At 38.2% G+C, this 23576-nt stretch overlaps 1 protein-coding gene across 1 annotated transcript in view; it reads left to right on the forward strand.

Moving 5' to 3' along the window:
- Window positions 1-23576, forward strand: part of Tbcd (tubulin folding cofactor D) — a 256208-nt gene that overhangs the window by 226906 nt on the left and 5726 nt on the right. The window contains exon 14 of the mRNA XM_090389645.1: window positions 4030-4225. Within this exon, the coding sequence (XP_090245771.1) occupies window positions 4030-4225 (196 nt within the window). The remainder of the gene's footprint in view (window positions 1-4029; window positions 4226-23576) is intronic.

Genomic DNA, 23576 nt, shown 5'->3' on the forward strand with positions numbered 1-23576 from the left:
CTGACACGATCTGAGCAAACGTTGACATCAGAAGTTTTGAAACAGTAATCCGACCAAGGAAAAGAAGAAAAGAAGTCAGGCAGGTCATCCCATTTTGCATTCTTGTAATGCCAAACAACACGTGGTTGGGAATAGCCATGAGATAAAGGTTCCATTGGAGAAGAGACAATCACCAAGTTGTGATCTGAAGTGCCTAAAGGACCTCTCACTTCGACCGTGTACTTAGAAGGGTTGTTTGTGAGAAAAAGATCAAGCGTATTGGCTGTATGATTAGGATTGTCCGGTATTCTTGTAGGTAAATGAACAATCTGTGCTAGTTCATTAGTAATTGCAAAAGCCTAAGCATCTCGACCTGCTGGGTCGGTGTGACTAGAAAACGGAAGCCAGCTGGAGTTGTGAACGTTAAAATCACCAAGGAAAATTACTTCACTGCTAGGAAAGTTGGACTGGAGAAAGTCAAGTTGCAAAGAGAGGAAGTCAAAGAGCTCCAAGTCATTAGTGGAGTTGGGAGAACGGTAGAGACAACAGATGAATTTGACACAATGAGGTAGAGAGATTTTAAGCCAGAGGAGATTCCAAATTGCCAAGTCTCTGACAGGGAACATCAGAACGGACATATGCACAAGTGCCACTTGTGCATATGTCCGTTTGAGGCGAAAGGAATCATACAGCGAATAATTTGGGCATCTGAGATGAGCAGTAGATGAATCAACTGATAACTGAGATTCTGTCAGAAAAAGTACATGGGGTTTGGCAGACTGCAAGTGGAAATGGACATCGTTGAGATTAGAATTGAGACCACGTATATTTGTGAAATGAATTAGGAAGTCCTTGGGAGGTTTAGATCTTTTCGCAGATAAGCTTGCTCTATTAGTTTGACAATTCATGGTGTATTCAATAGTAAGAAAAAGTAGGTGGGACATGCTGTATGAAGTAATGAAATTTTTGGATATGGCGTATCCAAAAATAGTGGTAAGAATATACCCAGATCCTTGACATAACGTGGCCTCGACAATGCTCCCCGCATACACTACTCGGACTCCCTCCAGTCACTATCTGGCAGAGTAGAGGTAGCAAGATTATACACTAGCTGATCCGGAAGCTTCCTAGAGAGTTACCAATAGGTTCAGTCCAGTGTACTAACTAGCGGCCGGCCTGCGAACACCGTTTTGGAGCTGTACCCTCGAAATGTAAGGAATATTGGATCTCTTCCACGACGTTCATCATAACCTCAAAAGTCATCAAGCATACTGCATGATGGAAGAGATAGGGAAGGGTTGAGCGGAACTTAGCTCTAGAGACTAAACATGGGTTCCACCACTTCAAGCCTCGAATAAGCAAAGTGGTGGTATTTCACCGGTTGATGAGAGTCATCTACCACCTAGTACTGCCTGGTAATATAGAGGGGTGGCATTCCTCCATGTGGTGTGGGCGCCACACCTCTACCCCTTCTTATGTTGGTTCACACCTGGGTGGTCACCCACCATGTACTTGTGCATGGAGGTTATACCCAGGATTACTAACAGTCCCACCATCGTGAAGGTGCAAGCAGAGGATTTGGCTGTCACAGACCGTCCGGACTTCGCCGAAATTGGGTCCACTTGACTTGAGTGTCACCCGAATATCAGTTCCATCAGCGTTTTAGACTCCCATGTAGCAAGTACAGCTTGTCTGGCATATCTTTGAGAATGTCTGTGACAACCTCAAGAACCCTAAGACAACCCATGTATTTACTTTTTCCATGATGCCTCCCAGCAGCTCTTGAAGTCCCCAGCAACTTGCTCTCTAGGCTTACAATAGAGGCAGTGCAAGAATCACTTTCGCTTCTGCCTGCGGCTACCATTAATCTTTTAGTCTGTGAAGCCCCCAAAAATTGCAGTTTTCCGACCCACCTAACACTGTCTCAATAATATTAGCAAATATTCTTACACCCTTTCTATTTAAGTGTATCCCATCCCTGTAGAAGTAGTCTCTCCTGTTAGCAAGGCCAGACCATGTGGAAAAAATTCTATCCCATGAGCCTTGCACAGTCTCTCCAGGGCCGAATTGATTGACAAGGCTCTCATCATATACTCACTCCTATCATGTCTGAGCAGAATTGCAGACACTTTCAAGTTTAACCCTAACCTGTGACTTTTTTCCAGCATTGACCTATACTTGTTAGGTAAATCTGCAGATCTCTTACTCTTAAGGTCATTAGTGCCAATGTGTACAATAATATCACCTTTTGTGCCCTTAAAAGATGATATCTGCCCTACAATATCATCAACTTTTGCCACTGGCAGACATAATCCATATTCACTGCTTACCTGGTCAAATGAACCTAGTTTCAAAGAAGAAGACCAGTATCTCTTTGTTTATGGATCACATTAGAAACACCATGACTCATCACCTGTTATGATCAAATTGAGCAAGAAAGGATCATCATTATCAGCTCAAATGAGCTCTTCACATGCTTCAAGTCTGAACAGTTTTTGTTCATTCGTCAAATAGTCCACAATAATTCTAGCAGAGATCTTCTATGGTTAAAAAGGCCTATGTGCTCCGGTTTCATATTAATAAAATAAAATTACGGCTTTTTCAGAGCGAATTGTAACAGGTTTAATAAATATACATAGAAACATACAAAGCTTTCGGTTGGTTAGACAACCTTCTTCAGTTGAAACAAAACATAAAATGACAGTTAGAATGGAGGCATGTACTGCCAATCTGGTACGTGAAGCGCGTGGCTAATTGTTTGAGGTTGAAGCCTGCGGCTGTGACGTATGTGGACATGGCCAGCGCTTGTCAATGGACAGGACTATTGCTTCGGTGATAGGGTGGACTTGACAACCACTGTTCCTGTTCCACACCGCGATGTCGTGATTGTAGATAAGTCCCACCATTATCTGCGCCGCGCCTGGTTGGAATCGTTAAACATCAAATGCTCCAGTACCTCAATGAATAGGAACAGTGGTTGTCACGTCCACCCTATCACCGAAGCAATAGTCCTGTCCATTGACAAGCGCTGGCCACGTCCACATACGTCACAGCCACAAGCTTCAACCTCAAACAATTAGCCACGTGCTTCACGTACCAGATTGGCAGTACACGTCTCCATTCTAACTGTCATTTTATGTTTTGTTTCAACTGAAGAAGGTTGTCTAACCAACCGAAAGCTTTGTATGTTTCTATGTATATCTATTAAACCTGTTACAATTCGCTCTGAGAAAGCCGTAATTTTATTTTACTAGAGGTCTTCTGTTTGTCCAACTTCTATCAGAATTGCACAGGTTGTTTTTCTGTTAATGTGAAATTGTTCTTCCATCATTCAAAAAGTCATTCAGTGATAAAAAGCAATTAATGTGCAAACTTTCTTTTTCAGCCATTTCTAGGGTTCAAAGCATTGTTTAATGTCTGTAGTGCCTGTTGTTTTCCAAATTTTGTGGCCTAATTGAAATCTTGCAAATTGGAAACACATGAGTGTGACAGAACATCAACACTTGTTTTAACAATTCATAATTTCAGTTCTGTGTTTCAGTTGCACTTTTTCCCAGTTTGAAACAAAACAACAACACTTCAGGCCACGCCTTGAATGGTGTGTGGAGGGAATGGTGTGATTTTTTTTTTTGGCTGATGCTGCAAAAGCTCATACATTTGCTTTCTTGCATCACATGCCACTACTACTACTACTTTAAGTGGCACAATAGCCATAACTATAACTACTGTGTGCAAATGCCCTTATGGAGGGAAGCAGTTATGTAGGTTAGCTGTCATCCATTGCATCATGGTCCTACATGCAGTGCTCAGTCCTGGAACTTGATTGCCAAACCTTGTAAATTCCTAAACATGTTATAACAAATTATTCAAAAATAACAAAATTTACTTTGCAGAATGTGATTTAGAGAGAGAGAGAGAGGGAGGGGGGTTGAGATATGTCATAGGGACAAAATTATTTCTTTAATTGTGGTACTTTTTTTATATTTAAAAAAAAAAAAAAAAAAAAACACCTTTTTGTAAAATTTCACTTTTTTTTCTTTGTAATTATAGTCAGCCAAAAATTCCTTACATTCCCCACCATCAAGAATTGAAAGAAGTCTTTACAGAAGACATTTGTCAGAATCTTAACTGGAAGTCTGCTGGAGACACTTTCCCTTTGTTTGTGAAACTATTGTTCCTTCCTACATATAAATACAACTTGCTTCTAGGTCTTACTGTTAGTGTTGGTGGCCTAACAGAATCTCTGGTAAGTTTGCATATATTGATTATTACTTTCGTGTCAAAGATTCAATAAAAAAGGTAATAACCCAATTGATAAAATACAAAGGACATCTGAATAAATAATGTTTAAAGTTTTTTTTTTTTATTAACTTTTGATAATATACTAGCCAGTTTTTGATACTGATTTTCATGAATAAAAATCTAATTAAGGAATAATTTCTGAATTAGATTCACAAACATGGATTAATCATTATAGCCCAGAAATGATTTAGAGATATATTGATAAAGCTTGTACTGTACAGAAATCACTAGTTGGGAATAGAAAGCTCAGCATGAAAGCATATAGATTTTTTGGTAATATTTTGATAATTTCTTTAAGTAACCTTAGTTTAATGACTTGGCGTTATAGTGAAAAAAAAAAAAAAAAACATATACACACACACACCGATGAGCCAAAACATTATGACCAGTGAGTCATTATGCAAATCGAAGCAACTGAAGGTGAACTACGACACCTGCGGAGGTCAGGACATGATATAAAAAACACCTGGTACTGAGCTCCATTAATCAGTGTTACTCTTGTTCTTCAGATGGGAAAGGCAGCAGACTTAAGTTAGTTTGACAAAACCCAAATTGTAATGGCCAGACGACTGGGTCAGAGCATATCCGAAATGGCATGCTGGGATGCCCACAGTCCGCTGTGGATAGTACCTACCAAAAGTGGTCCGAGGAGGGGGAACTCACGAACCACCGGCGAGGTGTTGGACGACCACAGCTCATCGATGCTTGAAGTGCGTAAAGGCTCTCCCGGATGTTACGTGGTAACAGAAGGGTGACTGTGGCGCAACTCGCCAGAAATTGGAATGCTGCTGACAGCAGTAATGTGTTAAAACACACACAATATATCGAACCCTGCTGAAAATGGGGCTGCGTAGCCACAGGCCGCTCCGAGTGCCCATGCTAACCACTGTTCACCAGTGACAGTGCCTACAATGGGCACACAAGCATCAAAATTGGACCTTGAGTGATTGGAAGAAGGTCGTCTGGTCCGATAAATCATGATTCCTGTTGCACCATGTGGACGACCAGGTACATGTGCATAGTTTACCTGGGGAAGTGATGGCTCCTGGATGCACTGTGGGACGAAAACAAACCGGTGGTGGCAGTGTCATGTGTTGGGCAATGTTCTGCTGGGATACCCTGGGTCCAGTCATCCATGAGTGGGCACTCTGACATCTACCACCTACCTGAACATCATTGCTGACTGCTACACCTTTTCATGGCAACGGTCTTCCCCTCTGGCACTGCTGCCTTTCAGCAGGATAATGCACCATGCCACACTGCCCAGATTGTTCGAGACTGGTTCGCGAAACATGAGGAAGACTTCCAGGTATTACTCTGGCCTCCAAATTCCCGAGACATCAATCTCATTGAGCATCTGTGGTTTGTGTTGGAACAGCAACTCCAATCTGTGTCGTCTCAACCACAGACATTACAGGAGTTAAAGGATCTGCTGGTTATGTGTTGGTACCAGATACAACAAGACACATTTAGAAATCTTGTAGCATGCATGCTTTACCAGGTACAAGCTGTTTTGGCTGCATGTGGAGAACCAACATCATATTAGGTAGGTGGTCATAATGTTTTGGATTATCGGTGTATATGCACATTTGATACTTTGTTTTCAGTAGGTTCCTATATATCTTTCTTGTTCCATTACTTAACACAACAACAACACGTTAAGCAGCACAATAGCCATAACACTACTGAGTGCAAATACTCTTACGAATGGAAGCAGTTACAATTAACTTTCATGCATTGCGTCATGGGTTTTAAAAGAGCATGCTAATAAAACTGTTGTATCCTTTTTAAGTAACTTGTTCTTATATCCTTATTCACATAACAATAATTTAATGGATTTTATCCATTCATTTATTTATTTGGAAAGTTTCACTTCAAAATAGCTAAAATTGTAGATCAGCATATAAAATGGAGAACTATGCAGCGATGCTAAACTGCTCTTATCTCTAGGGAAATAAACTTCTAACGTTTTATACACACTACAATAAATATTTTAATAACTGAGCATCACATTACAAACCCTATACTAGGTTCTTGTTCACATACATAATAAGTAAGAAAATGGGGTACAAATTTGCTTTCTCTCAAACTGCCAATATCATGCCATAAGCGATGTCTCTAATTGACTGTCTGGCATATTCTCAAAGCTTGTACACAAAACTACATTGCTCTTTACTTAGCCTTACTGTTGAGAAGCCCATTTCATAGTTTCCCCTATGTTTTACCCTCTTTTTTTTCTGTTTAAAGTAACTTGCCTTTAAACAGAAATAAGGAACATGATCCAGAAGAAAATATCTCACTTAAAGATGTGATTTGATTAAATGCTCTTATATGGTTGTACACTAGGTTGTAGATCACTCTCATCAACTAGTGCAATACCACCACTTTGCTTAGTGGAGGCTTGAAGTGTTGGAACCCATGTTTTGTCTCCAGAGCTAAGTTCCGGTCAACCCTTCCCCATCTCTTCCATCATGCAGTCATACTGCATGTGGAAGAGATGCAGTCATACTGCATGATGACTTTTGAGGTTATGATGAACATCATGGCGAGATTCAATCTTCCTTACATTTCAAGGGTACAGCTCTAAAACTGTGTTCGCAGGCCGGCCGCTAGTTAATACACCAGACCGAACCTATTGGTAACTCTTTAGGAGGCTTCCAAATCAGCTAGTGTATAATCTTGCTGCCTCTACTCTGCCAGATAGTGACTGGAGAGAGTCTGAGTAGTGTGTATGCAGGAGGCATTGTCGAGGCCATGTTATGTCAAGGATCCGGATATATTCTTACCATGTGTACGCCATATCCAAAAATTTCATTACTTCATGCAGCATGTCCCCTCCCCACTTTTTCTTACTATTGACTACACCATGAATTTTCAGACTAATAGAGTAAGCTTATCTGCGAAAAGAACTAAACCTCCCAAACACTTTGTAGTTTATTTCACAAATATACTTGGTCCCAATTCAAATCTCAACAATGTCCATTTCCACTTGCAGTCTGCCAAACCCAAATTATTCACTGTATATATGATTCCTTTCGCCTCAAAGGTGGTACTTGTGCATATGTCCATTCCAATATTCCCTGTCTTGGTAATTTGGAATTTCAAAATGAGATAACCTGCGAGATTTCTTTTTCTTGGTTGACATCAGAATATTACTGTTTCAAATATTCTGATGTCAACGTTTGCCCAGATCGTGTCAGTGAAATTATTCTTGTAGGAATGGAATCCTTTATTCCACACTCCACTTCAAAATCTCGTCCTTTATGTAAACCTTGGTTTTCCAATAAATGTGCTAAGGCTGTTCAAGAGAAGAACGTTGTATATCGTAATTGGCTTTTTTCCAATTCTTCAGTTTCATTTTCTGCCTACACCAAAGCTCGCAACAATTGTAAAGCCGTTATTAATCAGTCCAAACTAGATTTTGAACAGACTAAGAGTAGAAAACTTGCTTCTTGCCCTAATGGCAGCCAAGCATTCTAGTCTTCCCAAAGCTATTGGCTGCAACTTTTGCCCATCTCTGCTCCCACTTCTGTCAAAACAGATGTTTCTGTTGTCACTTCAGCCAAGGATAAAGCTGATCTGCTAGCATCCCAATTTTCTTCCAACTCATGTATTAATGATCTTGATAAAACACCTCCCACCATTCCCAACACGCTCCATTCAATGCTTCCTGTGGTCTTCCATCAAAAGGATGTCAGAAGGATTTTGACGAATTTTGATGCTAAGAAAGCATCCAAGTCCTGATGGTATTTCTCCACTTGTTCTCAAAACCTGTGCTCCTGAACTTACTCCTGTTCTTTGCCGCCTTTTTTTGCTTTCTTATTCCAAAGGTGTTTTTCCTTCTGCTTGGAAATTTGCTCATATCCAGCCATTTCCTAAAAAGGGTGACAAATCCCTCCCATCCAGTTATCGACCCATTGCAGTTACTTCTACTCTTTCTAGAGTGATGGAGAAATCAATTAACTGCTGACTTCTCTACCTAGAATCCTTCCGTCCAATCAACAATCTCCAGTATGGATTTCATCAGTTTTGATCCACTGGTGGTATTCTGGCTTATGTTACCCATTTATGGACAAATTCAATGGAAAAGTTTGAAACACAAGCAGTTGCTCTTGACATGTTTGGCATAAAGGTCTTCTAAACAAGCTTCCATCTTATGGTTTGTCAACTGTTTTTTGTAATTGGTTATCCAGTTTTCTCTCTGATCGCTCACTAATGGTGATGGTAGATGGCTTTCTGTCTGCTAACTTCTCCACTAATTCTGGTGTCCCCCAAGGTTCAGTTCTTTCCTCCCACTCTTTTCCTCTTGTATATTAATGACTTCCTTCCATTGACTGGAAATCCTATCCATAATTTTGCCAATGATAGCACATTGCATTCCAGTTTCGATTTGAGAAACCTTGCTCTGGTCAATCAGCTTAAATTTCTCGAATATCCGCTACCAATTCCTTAAGTGCCGATCTCCAGATAATTCTCCAGTGGGGCAAAGACAACTTAGTTGATTTCAATCCTTCTAAAACTTGCAAAAAGGATTCTTCTGCTCCTGTGCTTATCTTTGGTGACACTCTGATTTCTAGACAAAATGCTATATCTCTTTTGGGATTACCCTGACTTCTAATCTCTCTTGGAACAAGCACATTACAAATATTGCTTCCTCTTCATCTAAAGAACTTGGTTTTCTCTTTCGCTCTCGATGTTACTTTTCTTCCAAACAGCTGTTCACACTGTACAAATCGCAAATCTGCCCTACCATGGAATATTGTTCCCACATATGCCCCAAAACCTCTCTCAGGCTTCTTGATTCCATTCAGAAGAGGGCAGTTAGGTTAATTAAAATGACTCATCTCTAACAGAGTTTCTCCACTCGCTGTCTCATAGACGTACTGTTTCTGCTGCATACCTTTTCTACAGATACTTCCACGGGCACTGTTCTTCTGAATTGGCTTCTGTAATTCCCGCTCTCTCTTTCAAAACAGTCTGAATATGTGCTGCCACTAGCCAACATCCATTTACTGTCCAACGTCAAACTCACAGAACCAAATTTTCATCTTCCTCATTTATTCACACAACTGCCATTTTCTGGAACAAGCTTCCTTCGTATGTATTTTCTGAAAATTGCAGTCTACATAAGTTCAAGTCTAATGTCAACAAATAACTTCTTTCCTCTTCTGAACCTCCAACCCAAACATGGTACTAAGTACTGTAGGTTCTAATACCTCTTTTGTTTGGTTTTTTTCATAAAAAAAAAAAAAAAAAAAAACAACACTATGCAGTTTTCTTTTGTAAATTGTAACTGTTTTTTATTAATATGAAATTGTAACTATATTTTTCTGCAATGTTACATTAAAATATACAATTGTCTATTGATTTAATCTTTCCTTTGGTTTGACAAAACAAGATAAGCATAAAGGAGAACATGAAATAAAAAACAATGAAAGATAGTATGAAAATATAAACTTTTTAACTACAAAATCTGGTAATCAAATAAAAAAATACAAGATATTGACTGTTCTTATGTCACTTCATTCTGTACTTGATCAATATGCATTTAACAAACTTGATATAGGAAGTCTCTAATGTTCTGAATTATTTTATTTTAACATAATGTTTTTAAATTTCAAATTCTAATTTTTAAAAATTTTTACTTCTCTCCCTTTGTCAATAATTATTGTAACGAAAAAAATCTAAGCAAGACTTTCCATTGACTTCTGACAATGCACTTTCCCATCCTCGTGATTTTGTATACCTAAATGGTAACACAGTTATTTTCATACTAATGGATTATCTCTTTGTTGCAACCAGTGTGCCAAAAGGCTATCTGCAACATTGAAAATGTATCAGATAGCCTTTTGTTATCTCTGATATACTATGTGACTACCGATCACCTAGAAAAATTTCACTTGAGCCCATCATTCTGAAAACAAAATCACTTCCCTTTATCATTGGCAATAGTTATTTCTCTGAACAAATTGCACAATCGTATGCTTGATTCTTTGGTTGATTGGGGATTTATTTTGGTGCATCAGCATCTATGACCATAGTGCACCTCGTATGCTTGAAAAGCACATTCTATAGTTTCCTATATTCATCCCCTTATTTCTATTTAATGCCAGCGGCCTCACATTAAACAGAAATAAGGAAGGTAATCTGGAAGGAAACTTGTCATTTAGGGACTTGATTAAATTCTTTTATATGGTTGTACATTGTTAAGCTAGGTTCGCTCTTGCATGGTGGTTGCTTTACGTGAAGATTCGTAATATGTAACAAATCACTGCTGATAATCAGATCAAGGATTTTGCTCTCTTTTGTTGCCTCTCTAACATTAGCAATAGCACTAGTTGAAGCATATGATGCTTATTCAACATTGGCCAAAAAAAAAAACCCTTCCCATTTCACCCATCTGATAATTCCAAATGTTTGTCTAGTTCAGTCTTAAATTTATTTAAGCTATCAACTTCCACAACAGCAGATGGAAGTCTGTTCCAGCAAAAAACCACCCACTGGCTAAAGGCAAACTTCTGCACATCTATTCTGCAACTGTCTTTCCTCAATTTGAATTGATGCCCCCTCAGGTTCTTAATCTGAGCCAAGCAGAAACATCCCCATCAGCATTGAGTCTACTCAAACCATTCAGAACCTTATACACCATCAGATCACCTCGCAGGTGCCTAGTCTCCAGATGCTGCAACTTGTAGAACATAAGCCTGTCTTGGTAAGAGCACCCCTTTGTTCCTCTCATCAATCTTGTTGCTCTTCTCTGTACTCATTCTAGCAATTCTACATCCTTCCTAAAATGAGGCTTTCAGACCTGTATGCAGTACTCAAGGTGTGGCTTGACCATTGCCTTATACAAAGGGATAATCACCTCCTTGTCTCTGCTAGCAAAATTCCTGTATATCATTGACAAAACTCCATGACCTACTCTGGCAGCCTGTCTATACTGCTCAGGGAACTTCATATCCGACTGCACAGTTACCCCCAAGTCTTTTTCATTCTCCACCTCCCTGAGTGTAGTACCACACAGTTGGTATGTTTCTCTTGTGTTACTGCGACCCATATGCAGTACTTTGCATTTGTCAATGTTAAACTTCAGTTGCCACTTTTCAGTCCATCTGCCTAACTTTTCTAGATCCTGTTGCAATAGCATACTGTCTTTACTGTCATTAAAAATCTTGCCAACCTTGGTATCATTTGCAAACTTAGACATTAAACCTGATATACCTTCATCGATTTCATTAATAAATGCACAAAACAACAATGGGCCCTGCACCAAACCCTGGGGGACTCTACTGATAACATTAGTCCATGTAGAGCAGTGTCCATTTATTACCACTCTCTGCTGCCTTCCACTCAACCATCCCTTAATTCATTGCAGCAACTTGCCCTTAATGTCATACTGCTCCAATTTGTACAACAGTCTTCCATGTTCAACAGTATCAAAAGCTTTCCTGATATCAAAATTATTTTTTGCATCCAGTTCCGTTGTGACCACATCATAGTATCCATTCAAATTGGTCAGACAAGATTTCCCTTTAACAAACCCATGCTGTGTCTGAACTATTACTGCAGTCTTGTCTATGTGATCCTGAATCACTTTTTAATCAGTGACTCCATTATTTTCCCCAGAACAGAAGTTAAACTAACAGGTCTATAATTATTTGTGTCACACTTTGAATCCCCTTTGTGAAATGGGAATACATTTGTACATCTCCAGTCCATGGGGACCTACCATGAATCTAAGGATGCTCTCATAATTATGGCTGTGGGTTTGCTTACTTCCCACTCTGCCTCCTTCAGTATAACTGGATAGGTTCCATCCACCCCGGGTGCCTTTTTTATGGTTAACTTCAACAATTTCTCCTTCACTTTACTCTCTGTTATTACAAAATCGTTTAGCTCTCTGTTAGAGTTCAGTAAACTTCTGTACTCCTCGTCCTTACAGAATTCCTCATGTGTGAATGCAGATGCAAAATTGCCATTCAGTTTGTCAGCTATCTAAGCAGGATCATCAACAGTTTGAACACAAACATCAAGTGGACTAATCTGATTCATCCCCTTCCTTCTAGAGTTTACATATGTAAAGAAGTCTTTGTTGTTTTTCTTTGCATCCTTTGCCAAGGATTTCTCTTAATTAGCCTTCGCTTTCCTAACCTCTTTTGTGACTTGATTACAGACTAGCTTTTACCTGCCATAGGCTTCTGTTTCACCTGATAATTTATATGTATCCCACACATTTTTCTTCTGTGCCAGGAGCCTCATTAGTTCATCTGACATCCATTAGGTCTAAATCTTGAACAGCATTTCTTAGTTGGTATGAAAAGTTTTCCCTGAATATGTATTTCTTAGTTGGTATGAAAGGTTTTCCCTGGATATGGGAAAAGCATACCAAAAGAACCTCGCGAGGTACAGAAATGATGAAGGAAAAAACACCAACACAAACAGAAACAAAACGGTACAGAGGGACTTTATTCAAAATTGGCAACATAGCACTGGCTGCCATGATACAGATGCATCACTGCCAAAAAGGAACAAAGGGAAGAGGTGGTCCTCAGGCAGAGATATGGCCACCCCTAATGTCAATAGTAGTTGTAGTAGTTGCATGTGATGCAAGAAAGCAAATGTATGAGCTTATGCAGCATCACCAAAAAAAAAAAAAAAAAAAAAAATTACAAAACAATCCCCTGTAAATGTTTGTCCAGTTCCTCCATAAATTTATTTAACCTATCAACTTCCACAACGACAGATGGAAGTTTGTTCCAGCAATTAACCACCCGCTGACTAAAGGCAAATTTCCGCACCTCTATTCTACCTCTGTCATTCCTCAATTTGAATTTATGCCCCCTTAGGTTCATAATCTCAACAAGTGGAAGAATCCCATCAGAATTCAGTGTGCTCAACCCATTCAAGGCCTTATACACCTCAATCAGATCACCTCGCAGGTGCCTAGTCTCCAGCTGCTGCAATTACAGAACTTAAGCCTCACCTGCTAAGAGGATCTCTTCATTCCCCTCACCAATCTTGTTGCCCTTCTCTGTACATGTTCAAGCAAATCTACATCCTTCCTAAAATGAGGCCTCCAGACCTGCACGACTCAAGGTGTGGCCTGATAAGTTCTTGCGGTAACATCATCTATTCCTCTGTTAGCACCATCTTCAGCTGGTGAACATTTTCTGGTGGGTGTAGACGTGCCGCTAGGCATCTCCCCAGAGTGTCACATATGTGTTCAGTGGGATTTAGAGCAGAGAACAGGCAGGCCAATCCATACAAACAATGTCCTCACTTTCCAAAAGCATATCACTGCTGCAGTGCAATGGGATGTGGCGTTATCATCCATAAACACGAACTCAGTGGCACCTCGGAACAGGCGCACATGAGGAAGGATTACCTCAGTATAGTAGCGTGCACCGGTTACAGTACCGCCTTCCAGTGTCTGGAGTTGCGCACATCCATTCAAGATAATGCCTCCCTAGACAAGAACACCTCGCCGCCATATCGATCCCTTTCAGTGATGTTTGCGTGGTGATACCGTGTGCCATCCTCTCGCCAGATTACCTGACTTCCAGAATTGCTGCTGAGACTGAATCTACTCTTAAGTAAAGATTTTGTGGTTGTAACTTTTAGAAATAGCGTTGGTTCTTAAGTTTTGCACACCAGTGTAGCTTCCAAGATTAATTCCTTGAAGGCTTCCCATTTAGAATTCCCTGTTTTTAACATCATCAGTTGAACCCACTATATAGAATTTAAAAACTGTCTGAGACCACTGTAGTCACCTTTACGAAAACAAAAACCCTTCCATACAAACAATGTCCTCACCTTCCTAAAGCATATCACAGCTGCAGTGCTGTGATATGCTTTTGGAAGTATTAAGTAGTATTAAGTAAATCCCACATCAGTACATGGCAATCACTGTCACCTAGTGGTTCCTTTATCTGCAAATTCTTAATGCATGAATAATCACTGCTGGTAATCAGATCAAGATTATTACCGGTTGCCCCTCAAACATGTTGCTGTAGATAACAATCCTCCATTAAATTCACAAAAAAATCTTGCTAGCATGACCAACCCACAAGTTCCAGTCAATATCTGGAAAGTTAAAATCAATCCACCATTACAAGATATTCTGGTTTACTGGCCCACTATTATTTCTCTGCACAATTGTTTGTTGTCTCACCAGAGTCATTAGGCTATAATACACTCCTACTCTCATTTTCTCTTTCCCAGTGTTTATGTTACACCAAACTGACTCAGCATTGCGCTGTCCACCCATGTCAACTGGATGCACTTCCTTAGATTTTGTGTGTTTCTTGACTAACAGCATAACCCCTCCTCCCTTCATTGGTATAGAAATCAGACATCTAATAAATCCAGAAATATTCTGCTACCAAATGAGCTGCCAATCCAGAAGTTCTAATCGGTGCCTGAAAATTCTCTATATTTTTGTTCTGATTTTGTTTCATTGGAGTAACTCGGTATTACATTGGCAACCTGTAATCTACAGCTTGTACTGTTTTAGAATCTGTTTGCTTTAACCCAACAGTATTATGGCTCCCTTTTATAATACAAGAGGTTATGGTGTTGCCTGAGAGGGGTTGAATTTTAAACTTAAGTTTTAAGAAAAGTATTTAGTACTTTGAATTTGGCTTATATTATACTAAAGCTTGATTTTTTTATCAATAGATTGCAATACTTAATAAGTTTATTATTTGTTATTGCTGGCAAATGCTGTGCTTTTTTGCCACTAGAAATACTCATTAGTTTTAATGAAACAAAGTTTAATTATGCTTAGTTCGAAAAATATGGTGGTGATACTATTAATCACTGCCATATTTAAATTTATAAAGATGTTTATTGCACAAAAGTTTTTCACTATTCCATCACTACAATTTAATCCGAAAACACCTTGAAATTAAAATTTTTCAAACAAAATAATTAAATTATTATTATTTATTCCCGTCTTTAACTAAAATATGAACTTGAAATAATTAAATTACATCATCCATCCTATTCTTTTAAATGGTTCCTGTGACATTTACTGCATTAAAATTAGTTATTATTCGTACAATATTTGTATAATAATAAATGGAAGATCCAGTTTATTGTAATAATTGAAACATAAAACTGAAAATATGTAACTTATCATTGTGACAAAAGAATGTATTCCACTAAGGATGAACTGTATATGGCCAGCCATATAGATTAAAAATTAAAATAAAGAGTATGATGGCCTCAGAGAGAGAGAGAGAATTAGTTTATACAAGGTGAACAGTAACTTAAATTAATGCTGCAAATACAAGAGACTAAAGACACTGATAGGAAGGTATACAAAGTAACAACTGCTAATCCCCACCAGTGAGTCACCAGCAATAAATATTTTTCCACTGGCCCCGTGAGGGGGACAGGATGCTACTTCTGGTTTAAGCAGCATGTAGATTAGCACAAAAGCGTATACCTTTCCAAAAGAGATAGGAAAGGTATACTGTTGGTTAAAACTAAGAACATGACTCCTTGTCCCTCTCCTCCCACTTTTGTCCTTTCTGTGCACATTGTACTCACTGTTTTCAAATTCTGCATTCCCACTATATTATATTGCTATAGCCAATACAGGTGGTGCCTCGCAATTCGGCATACCACTATTCGACAGTCAGATTTCGCGGGCCAGCGAAAACGCTACATGATATTGCACGATAGAATTCTTTGCTGGACTAAGTAACTGTGTTTAACGTTACTAAATAGCACTAAATAGTGACGGCTGCTTCATACATTTTAACCAATGGTATTAAAGAGCGAGAGTAACATTTAACCAGTGATAGATAAAGCGGGAATAGATCCCTCAATCGTTCAGCTACGTTAGCCGCCCTCAAAGATAGCTACAGGTATGCCGTCAGTTCTTCCTCAGTTATGAGACAACATTATCTTGTTAATAATCGTAGTCTGAGTTCACGTTTGCTCTAGTTGTTTGTGCTAATTTATAATTCTGCATTTCTCATAAAGTAAAAAATTTTGTGCTTTGGCAGTTATTTATTTTTTGAGTGAAATTTGATAATGGGTCCAAAGAGAAGTGAACAGTGGAATAATTCAGGAAAGAAACACACTTGGTTGAGCATAGAAAAGAAGAAAAATTATAGAAAAAGTGCAGAAAGGTAGAACAATTACAAATGTAGCTCAAGAGTATGGTGTCCCTAGGTCAACCGTGGCAACTTTTTGGCAACAAAGAGACAAGATTATAGATGCTAGGGTGTTCGCTGGAGCAATGAAAATTTCTGACAGAAACAGATCTTTAATCAATGAAGAAATGGAAAAGCTGCTTCTTACCTGGATTAGAGAAAGACAGATGAAAGGAGATCCAGTAACTCGGCCAATGATCTGTGAGAAGGCTAGGTTAATTTTTGAAGAATTGCAGAAGAAAATTTCAGGACGTATCTCAGATCAAACTGATGAATTCAAGGCAAATCGTGGGTGGTTTCACAGATTCAAAGGTAGAACAGGTATCCATAGTGTTCTCAGACACTGGGAAGCAGCTAGTGCAGATAAAAAGGCTGCAGAAGAGTTGGTGAAAAAATTTGAAGATTTAATCATGAAGGAAGGCTACTTACCGCAGCAAATTTTTAACGGGGATGAAACTGAGTTATTTTGGAAGCGCTTACCAAATCGAACATACATCACGCAAGAAGAAGTGACGCTCCCAGGACATAAGCCTATGAAAGATAGGCTTACCTTGTTATTGGCAGCAAATGCAAGCGGAGACTTTAAAGTAAAGCCACTTCTCGTTTACCACTCTAAAAATCCTCGCTGCTTTGGGAAGAAAATCATCAAGTCCAAACTGCCAGTGATGTGGAGATCCAATGCAAAAGCCTAGGTAGACCAGAAAGTCTTCAAAGATTGTATTTTTGAGGAGTTTGCCCCGAGCATAAAAAAATTCCTCATTGACAACAATTTACCTTTGAAAGCACTGCTGATTCTTGACAATGCTAGTGCCCACCCCCAAGACTTGGCAAACATTCTTGAAATTGACTTTGATTTCATCAAAGTCCAGTTTTTGCCTCCAAACACCACATCACTGATCCAACCCATGGATCAAGAAGTAATTGCCTGTTTTAAAAAACTTTACACCAAGGCTTTGTTTTCACAGCTTTTTGAAGTGACTCATTCTTCTGATAAGACACTGAAGGAGTTCTGGAAGACTGAGTTCAATACAGTATTCTTCACTCCATTTCCTTTATTAAAACTGCCTGGGAGGGAGTGACACAGAGGACCCTTCGTGCATCATGGAAGAAACTCGTTTCTTCCTTTTTTCTGGATGACAACAATGCAGTCCAAGCCGCTGAAGAATCAGAAGCAGCTGCGGCCATGCGAGAAGTTGATGAGGCTGATGTGGAAGAGCTTGTGGAGGATCACGATGACGAACCAACCGTGGAAGAACTCAAAACACTCAGCGAACAGGAAGCAAAAGAGAGAGAAAAGGAAATTTCACTTGAAGAAGAAGAAGAAGACAGGGAAAAAGGCCAACAGCTGCCATTAAAGAAATTTTATTCCATTGGGAGAAGGTGCAGTCTGCTTGTTTAAAATGGCACCCCAACACTGCTGTTGTAACTAGAATGACAGACTTGTTTAACAACACTACTATGCATCACTTCAAGGCTATCTTGAAAAAGAGGGAGAGACACTCCACCCTTGATCAATTCCTCATCCCCATTCAAGCCAAGAGGAGAAGAGAAAGGGTAGAACAAGATAAATAAAACATCCTTCCAACATCTAAGGCTCAATGAAATGTATGTACTCATTATGTATTTTTTAATTTCGTTTATTATATGGTAGAATATAGTAAAGTCAATAATACTGTGTATTTCTCTCCAACAACGAATTAATCAATTTTCCATAAACTTATATGGAAAATATTGACCCGCAATTCGACTCTAATTCGGCGACGGATTATAGTCAAATTGCGAGGCACCACTGTACTTCATATTCATTAAATTTATTTACTATGTATGGTATATAAGCAAATGTGTGCTTGTTTTATGTTTTTAGTAATTCTTACACAGTCTTACACCAGTAACAGGCCTTGTGATCCCCTCCCACCGTGCTTTCCAGGTCACCAGAATTAATACAAATATCAGTTCCATTTTTGCTTAATGCTGTCTAAATGGTGTCAGCAAATCTTCTTATGCTCCTTCTGTTCAAGCGTAAACTGACTGGATAAAAAATATAACTTCTTTTAACAACAGGCACTGATCAGGCTAGGAAGTTTTTTATCTCATGAGCTTTGCACAGTCTCTCCAGGGCTCATTTGATTAACAAGGCTCATCATGGATTCTCTCAAATAATGCCTTAACAAAATTCCAAAACTTTCAAATTCAGGCCTAACCCACAGCTTTTTCTCAAGAATCACCTCATAATTGTTATGTAAATTAGCATTAGCAGAGGTATAAATGCAAGAAAGCAAGCTTATACAGCATCAGCCAAAAAAAAAAAAAAAAATCCCATTTCACACATTCATTTGCTCTAACAGTTTGTCCACAATTTTATTTAAGCTTTCAACTTCCACAACAGTGGAAGTTTGTTCCAGCAATCAACTACCCACTGGCTAAAGGCAAATTTCCACACATCTATTCTACAACTGTCTATTCTCAATTTGTCTCCTCAGGTTTATAATCTGGGCAAGAGGAAGTATCCCATCAGCATTGAGCCTGCTCAAACCATTCAAGGCCTTATACACCTCAGTCAGATCACCTCGCAGGTGCCTAGTCTCCAGATTCTGCAATTTGCAGAACTTAAGCCTTTCTTGGTAAGAAGATCCCTTCATTCCCCTCACCAATCTTGTTGCCCTTCTCAGTGCTCATTCTAGTAACTCTACATCTTTCCTAAAATGAGGCCTCCAGACCTGTACACAGTACTCAAGGCACAGCCTGACCTTTGCTTTATACAAAGGGAGAATCACCTCATCCCTACTAGCAAAATTCCTGTAAACTTCATTTCTGACTGCACAATTACACCCAGGTCTTTTTCATTCTCTACCACCCTGAGTGTAGTTGGTACATTTCTCTGAGGTTACTTCTACTCATATGCAGTACTTTGCATATGTCAATGTTAAACTTCAGTTGCCACTTCTCAGCCCATCTGCCCAGAATTTCTAGATCTTTTGTAGTAGCATTCTGTCATTACTGCCATTAAAAACCCTGCCATTCTTTGTATCATCTGCTGACTTCGACATTAAGCGTGATATACCTTTATCAATATCATTGATAAATATACAAAACAACAATGGACCCAATGCCGAACCATGGGTGACTCCACTAATTCTCAGATTTCCTATGCTTAACATCATTAGTATTGGCATGTAAAACCATCTTACCTTTTGTGCCCTTAAAATATAATTGTATAATACAGTATCACTAGCTTTTGTTCCTGGAATATGTACTGTGGTTGAATTCCACCAACTCTTATTAATTAAATATTCCCTATTTATCTGACAATAGTTGCCAAGAAGACTCAGCATCTTCCGCTCTTAACAATCATGGCAATCCACCAGTTAAAAATGGTATGCTCTAGCCCCCAATTTGCTTGATGGTCACCTTGTATTTCATGAGCACCCTGATTTTTTTCTCTTAAGGGCAGTGACAAATTTGTGCATGAAACTGTTAAATTTTCACTTTATTTTCTCACTCTCTCTGTACCTCTCACACAAAAAGGCATCTACTTTAGCATTCATGCCACCTACAATACAAGCAGTAGAGCCTTGATTTATAGAAGTGCCAATGCCTTTAGCAATCTTCCCCTTTCACATGTTAACGCATCTTCTCTGCCAAGACTATGTTCTTTGCCACGCTTGGGATAATTTCATTAAAAAATTAGACGTGCAGGTCTACTCAGTACTGCACTACTACAACAGTAGCATTGTGTCAGATGCAAATATAATAGTGACATGCTACTGTCAGCAGATATAGTAATTAACCTATATATATATTATGTGAAATTTATAAGTACTTATAATATTAATTATACACCTACCCAATCATAAAAGAAAATATTCAAGAATTATACTTATCCTCATCTTATACTTATCTTACTGTTTTAGAATGTTTCCTTCTTCTGTGGTTGAATGTAACTGAACTCTTGAGCTGTTACGTATAAAGTTTCCTCCACACTTGTGGTTGTAACTCAATGTATATTGAGCTGCTGCCACCAGTAAGTTTGAGGCAGTCTGGTAATATTTAGATAAATTCGGAATTAAACAAACCTTCATAATTAAGGTAATTAAAACTATTTATTCATTTAGTATAAATTACAAATGCTGTTAAGCAATAAACCTCAAAATTATCACAAAAAATGTCTTTGCTTGATGGTCACCTTGTAAGCTCCCAAGTAAATTTCATAATTAATACCAGTCCAGCACAAAAGAACAAGGATGCTCTAACAAAAATAGCAGAAGAGAACTGAAATATATATTAAAAATGTACATGACAATTTGAGTGCAGACAAAATTTTAAAAAGTTTGCAGTAACTTTATTTAGAGAAAAAATGTGTCACACTCTGTGGGTACAGTCTCAGTCTGCTGAGAGATATGCCTGGGCACTGTAATCAAGACAAGTAATCCAACAGCCCTGAAAAACTTTGAAGGAGATTCTAGTGCTCATAAAGAATCCAGATAGTTCAGCCTCAAATGTTTTTGAACTCTCTTTAACTTTGTATGGAGAGTAAAAACTACAATGTATTCATTCTCACCACTCAGACAACCACTGACAAGATACTATGATTCTATGCTTACCAAAAAAGAGGACTGTCTTAGATTAACGTAAGTTGCTAGACCATCCCCACTATTTCCTTCTACAGCAAGAAATTTGTGTTGGGTCAAGTAGACCACTACATAAGACAGCACTGAACACCTGTTAATAACGTATTGTCTTCCACTGACTTCAGAATTGAGCAACCACCCTCCCCTTTCCTACCTGAACACAGTCTGATAATTACTGGCTGGTGTAATTCATCCTATAGAAGTAATTCTAATAAATAGAAATGAATGTTTGAAAGTCTGTGAGTTCATTTAAGCACCATGTCTTAAAAATTCATTATAATGTAAATTTTGTTCTCCATTGTAAATATGCATGACAAGAATGAAGAGTCCGGGCTCAATTCCCATTGATGACTGAGAGAATTTCTAAAGTCTTGATTTGAATCTGTAGTTAATCATTCTCAGGCAGAGGGAGAAGGGTTTTTCTCTGAGCTAATCTGGATTTTTCACCGTGCAAATTCAGCCTGTGAACACACTTCTACTTATAAATACACATATGGATATGAGTAATAAGTCCTGCTGCCATTAAAATAATTTGAATTTTGAGGTTGTAATGTAAATTGTAGAAAAATATTAAAGAAGAAATTATAGAAGAAATTGTAGAAGAATTTTAAAGAGAATATAAACTATGTTCTCTTTAAAAATCATCATACTGGATATCAGCAGATCTTCTTGCTTGTTAAATGACTTCTACTAAAACAAAAATTAGCTTTGAATGTACCGTGTCTTAAAATTCATTGTAATATAAACTGTATTCTGTTTAAATATCACTACACTGGATGTTAGCAGTGGCTCATGAAAATTCCATGCCTTTCCTTGCTTTTTGCTTGCTAAAGATAAATAGGAATTTAATAAGCCATAATATCATAAAATTGGTTGAATGACCACATAAATATATTGTTTTCAATACGGTAGTACCTTTTTACATGAAAGAAGCCAGCCACCTTTGCTGATTTTGTAACATAAAATTATAAACAAATATATATTTCATATAGATATTTTAAAATTAATTTTAGTTAATTAAAATTTATATCAATTATATATTTTTTCAAATGATATTTGAAGATCGTAATGTGTTATGAATATCTGAATTAAGTTTAGTTCCAGGCAAATAAAATATTTTAACTAAATATTCAAAATGAAAGTGTTTTTGGCAAAAGTTTTAATTATCTGATAAATAGTCACCATTTGATTGTAATTTTGTTGCTATTTATTGAAATATTTTCAAATTAACAGCACTCCCCAAATTGAGGAATATACTCTTTCTTCTGAAGGAGCACACTTCATGGTTTGGGGAGACTATTTACTTGAAAGTATTTAAGTAAGCAGTAACTCATCAATAGCTGATTACAGAACTAAAAGCTATTATAAAAAGACATTTGCCTTTTTTCATATGCTTTAAATAGTAAAATAGGATGGAATATGTCTCATATTCTTTTTGAATTTATGTAGTGTATTATATAAGTAATGATAATTAATTAATGACTTTACTATTTACATATGATTACAGATTACATAATTGCTAGTAAAAATTATGAAAATCATTTGTTTGTGTTGGTATGTACATACTGGCCAAAACATTAGTGATCTCTGTTCTGACATGCATTCTGGCATTGTGAAAAGCAAGTATGATTGTGAATGTCTCTTGGTGCTCTATATATACCTCACTCTTGGCATTTCATATGAATATAGTTCCAAGGTAGAGGGAAGAAAGATATGACCTAACTCTGGAATGGAGCTAATCATTGGTTAATGCTGTATGGAACAACAGTTTTTGTTAATTATATCAATTGCTTTAACCGCAGACACTGTAGAATGTCAGCCATTTATAACAACAACAATTTCATTGGGATGCTGCTTGACTGTCATCTTTCAATGACGATAAGCAAAGATATTCCCACATCCAGCTAAACCATAAAAAAGGAGCTGTAGGAACTGTGAAACGATTGTGGAGGCAGGATATGCAGATGTCAGTATCTCAACAAAAGCCAACATGCTTAAGTGCTCCCAACCTGTGTTGTCACAAGTCTACCGTAACAGGTTCAACAGGAATCAAACCACCAGCCATAGGTCACATGCGAGACAGCCACATATGGTTGATGCCCTTGGTGAGTGTCACGAGTCTCATCTCATAATACAGCAGCAACACAGCACAGTGGCCCAGCTAACCCCCAAGCACAATGTAGAAATAGCAAGACCAATATTCATGTGGAATATGTGTCAGCTCATATAGGCTGTGGCCGTCAACAGCTGTTACTGGTATACATGCTCAGTTCGAGACACAAGGAACTGTCTTGCATGGGCATGTCAACAACTGGATCACTATATAGAACACTGGATCACTGTATAGAAATCTATTGCCTGGTCTGATGAATTCCATTTCCAACTCTACCGTGAAGATGGGCGTATCTCTTTTTGAAGAAAGCAAGGTAAATTGCACCTGAATGTAATGTTGGTGTTTAGCACGATTAGAGGCAGTGGTGATATAGTTTGGAACTTTTTTGTG

The sequence above is a fragment of the Mastigoproctus giganteus genome, chromosome 2 (genome assembly GCF_048544385.1).
Source record: "Mastigoproctus giganteus isolate SK-2022 chromosome 2, ASM4854438v1, whole genome shotgun sequence".
Lineage (NCBI taxonomy): Eukaryota > Metazoa > Arthropoda > Arachnida > Uropygi > Thelyphonidae > Mastigoproctus > Mastigoproctus giganteus.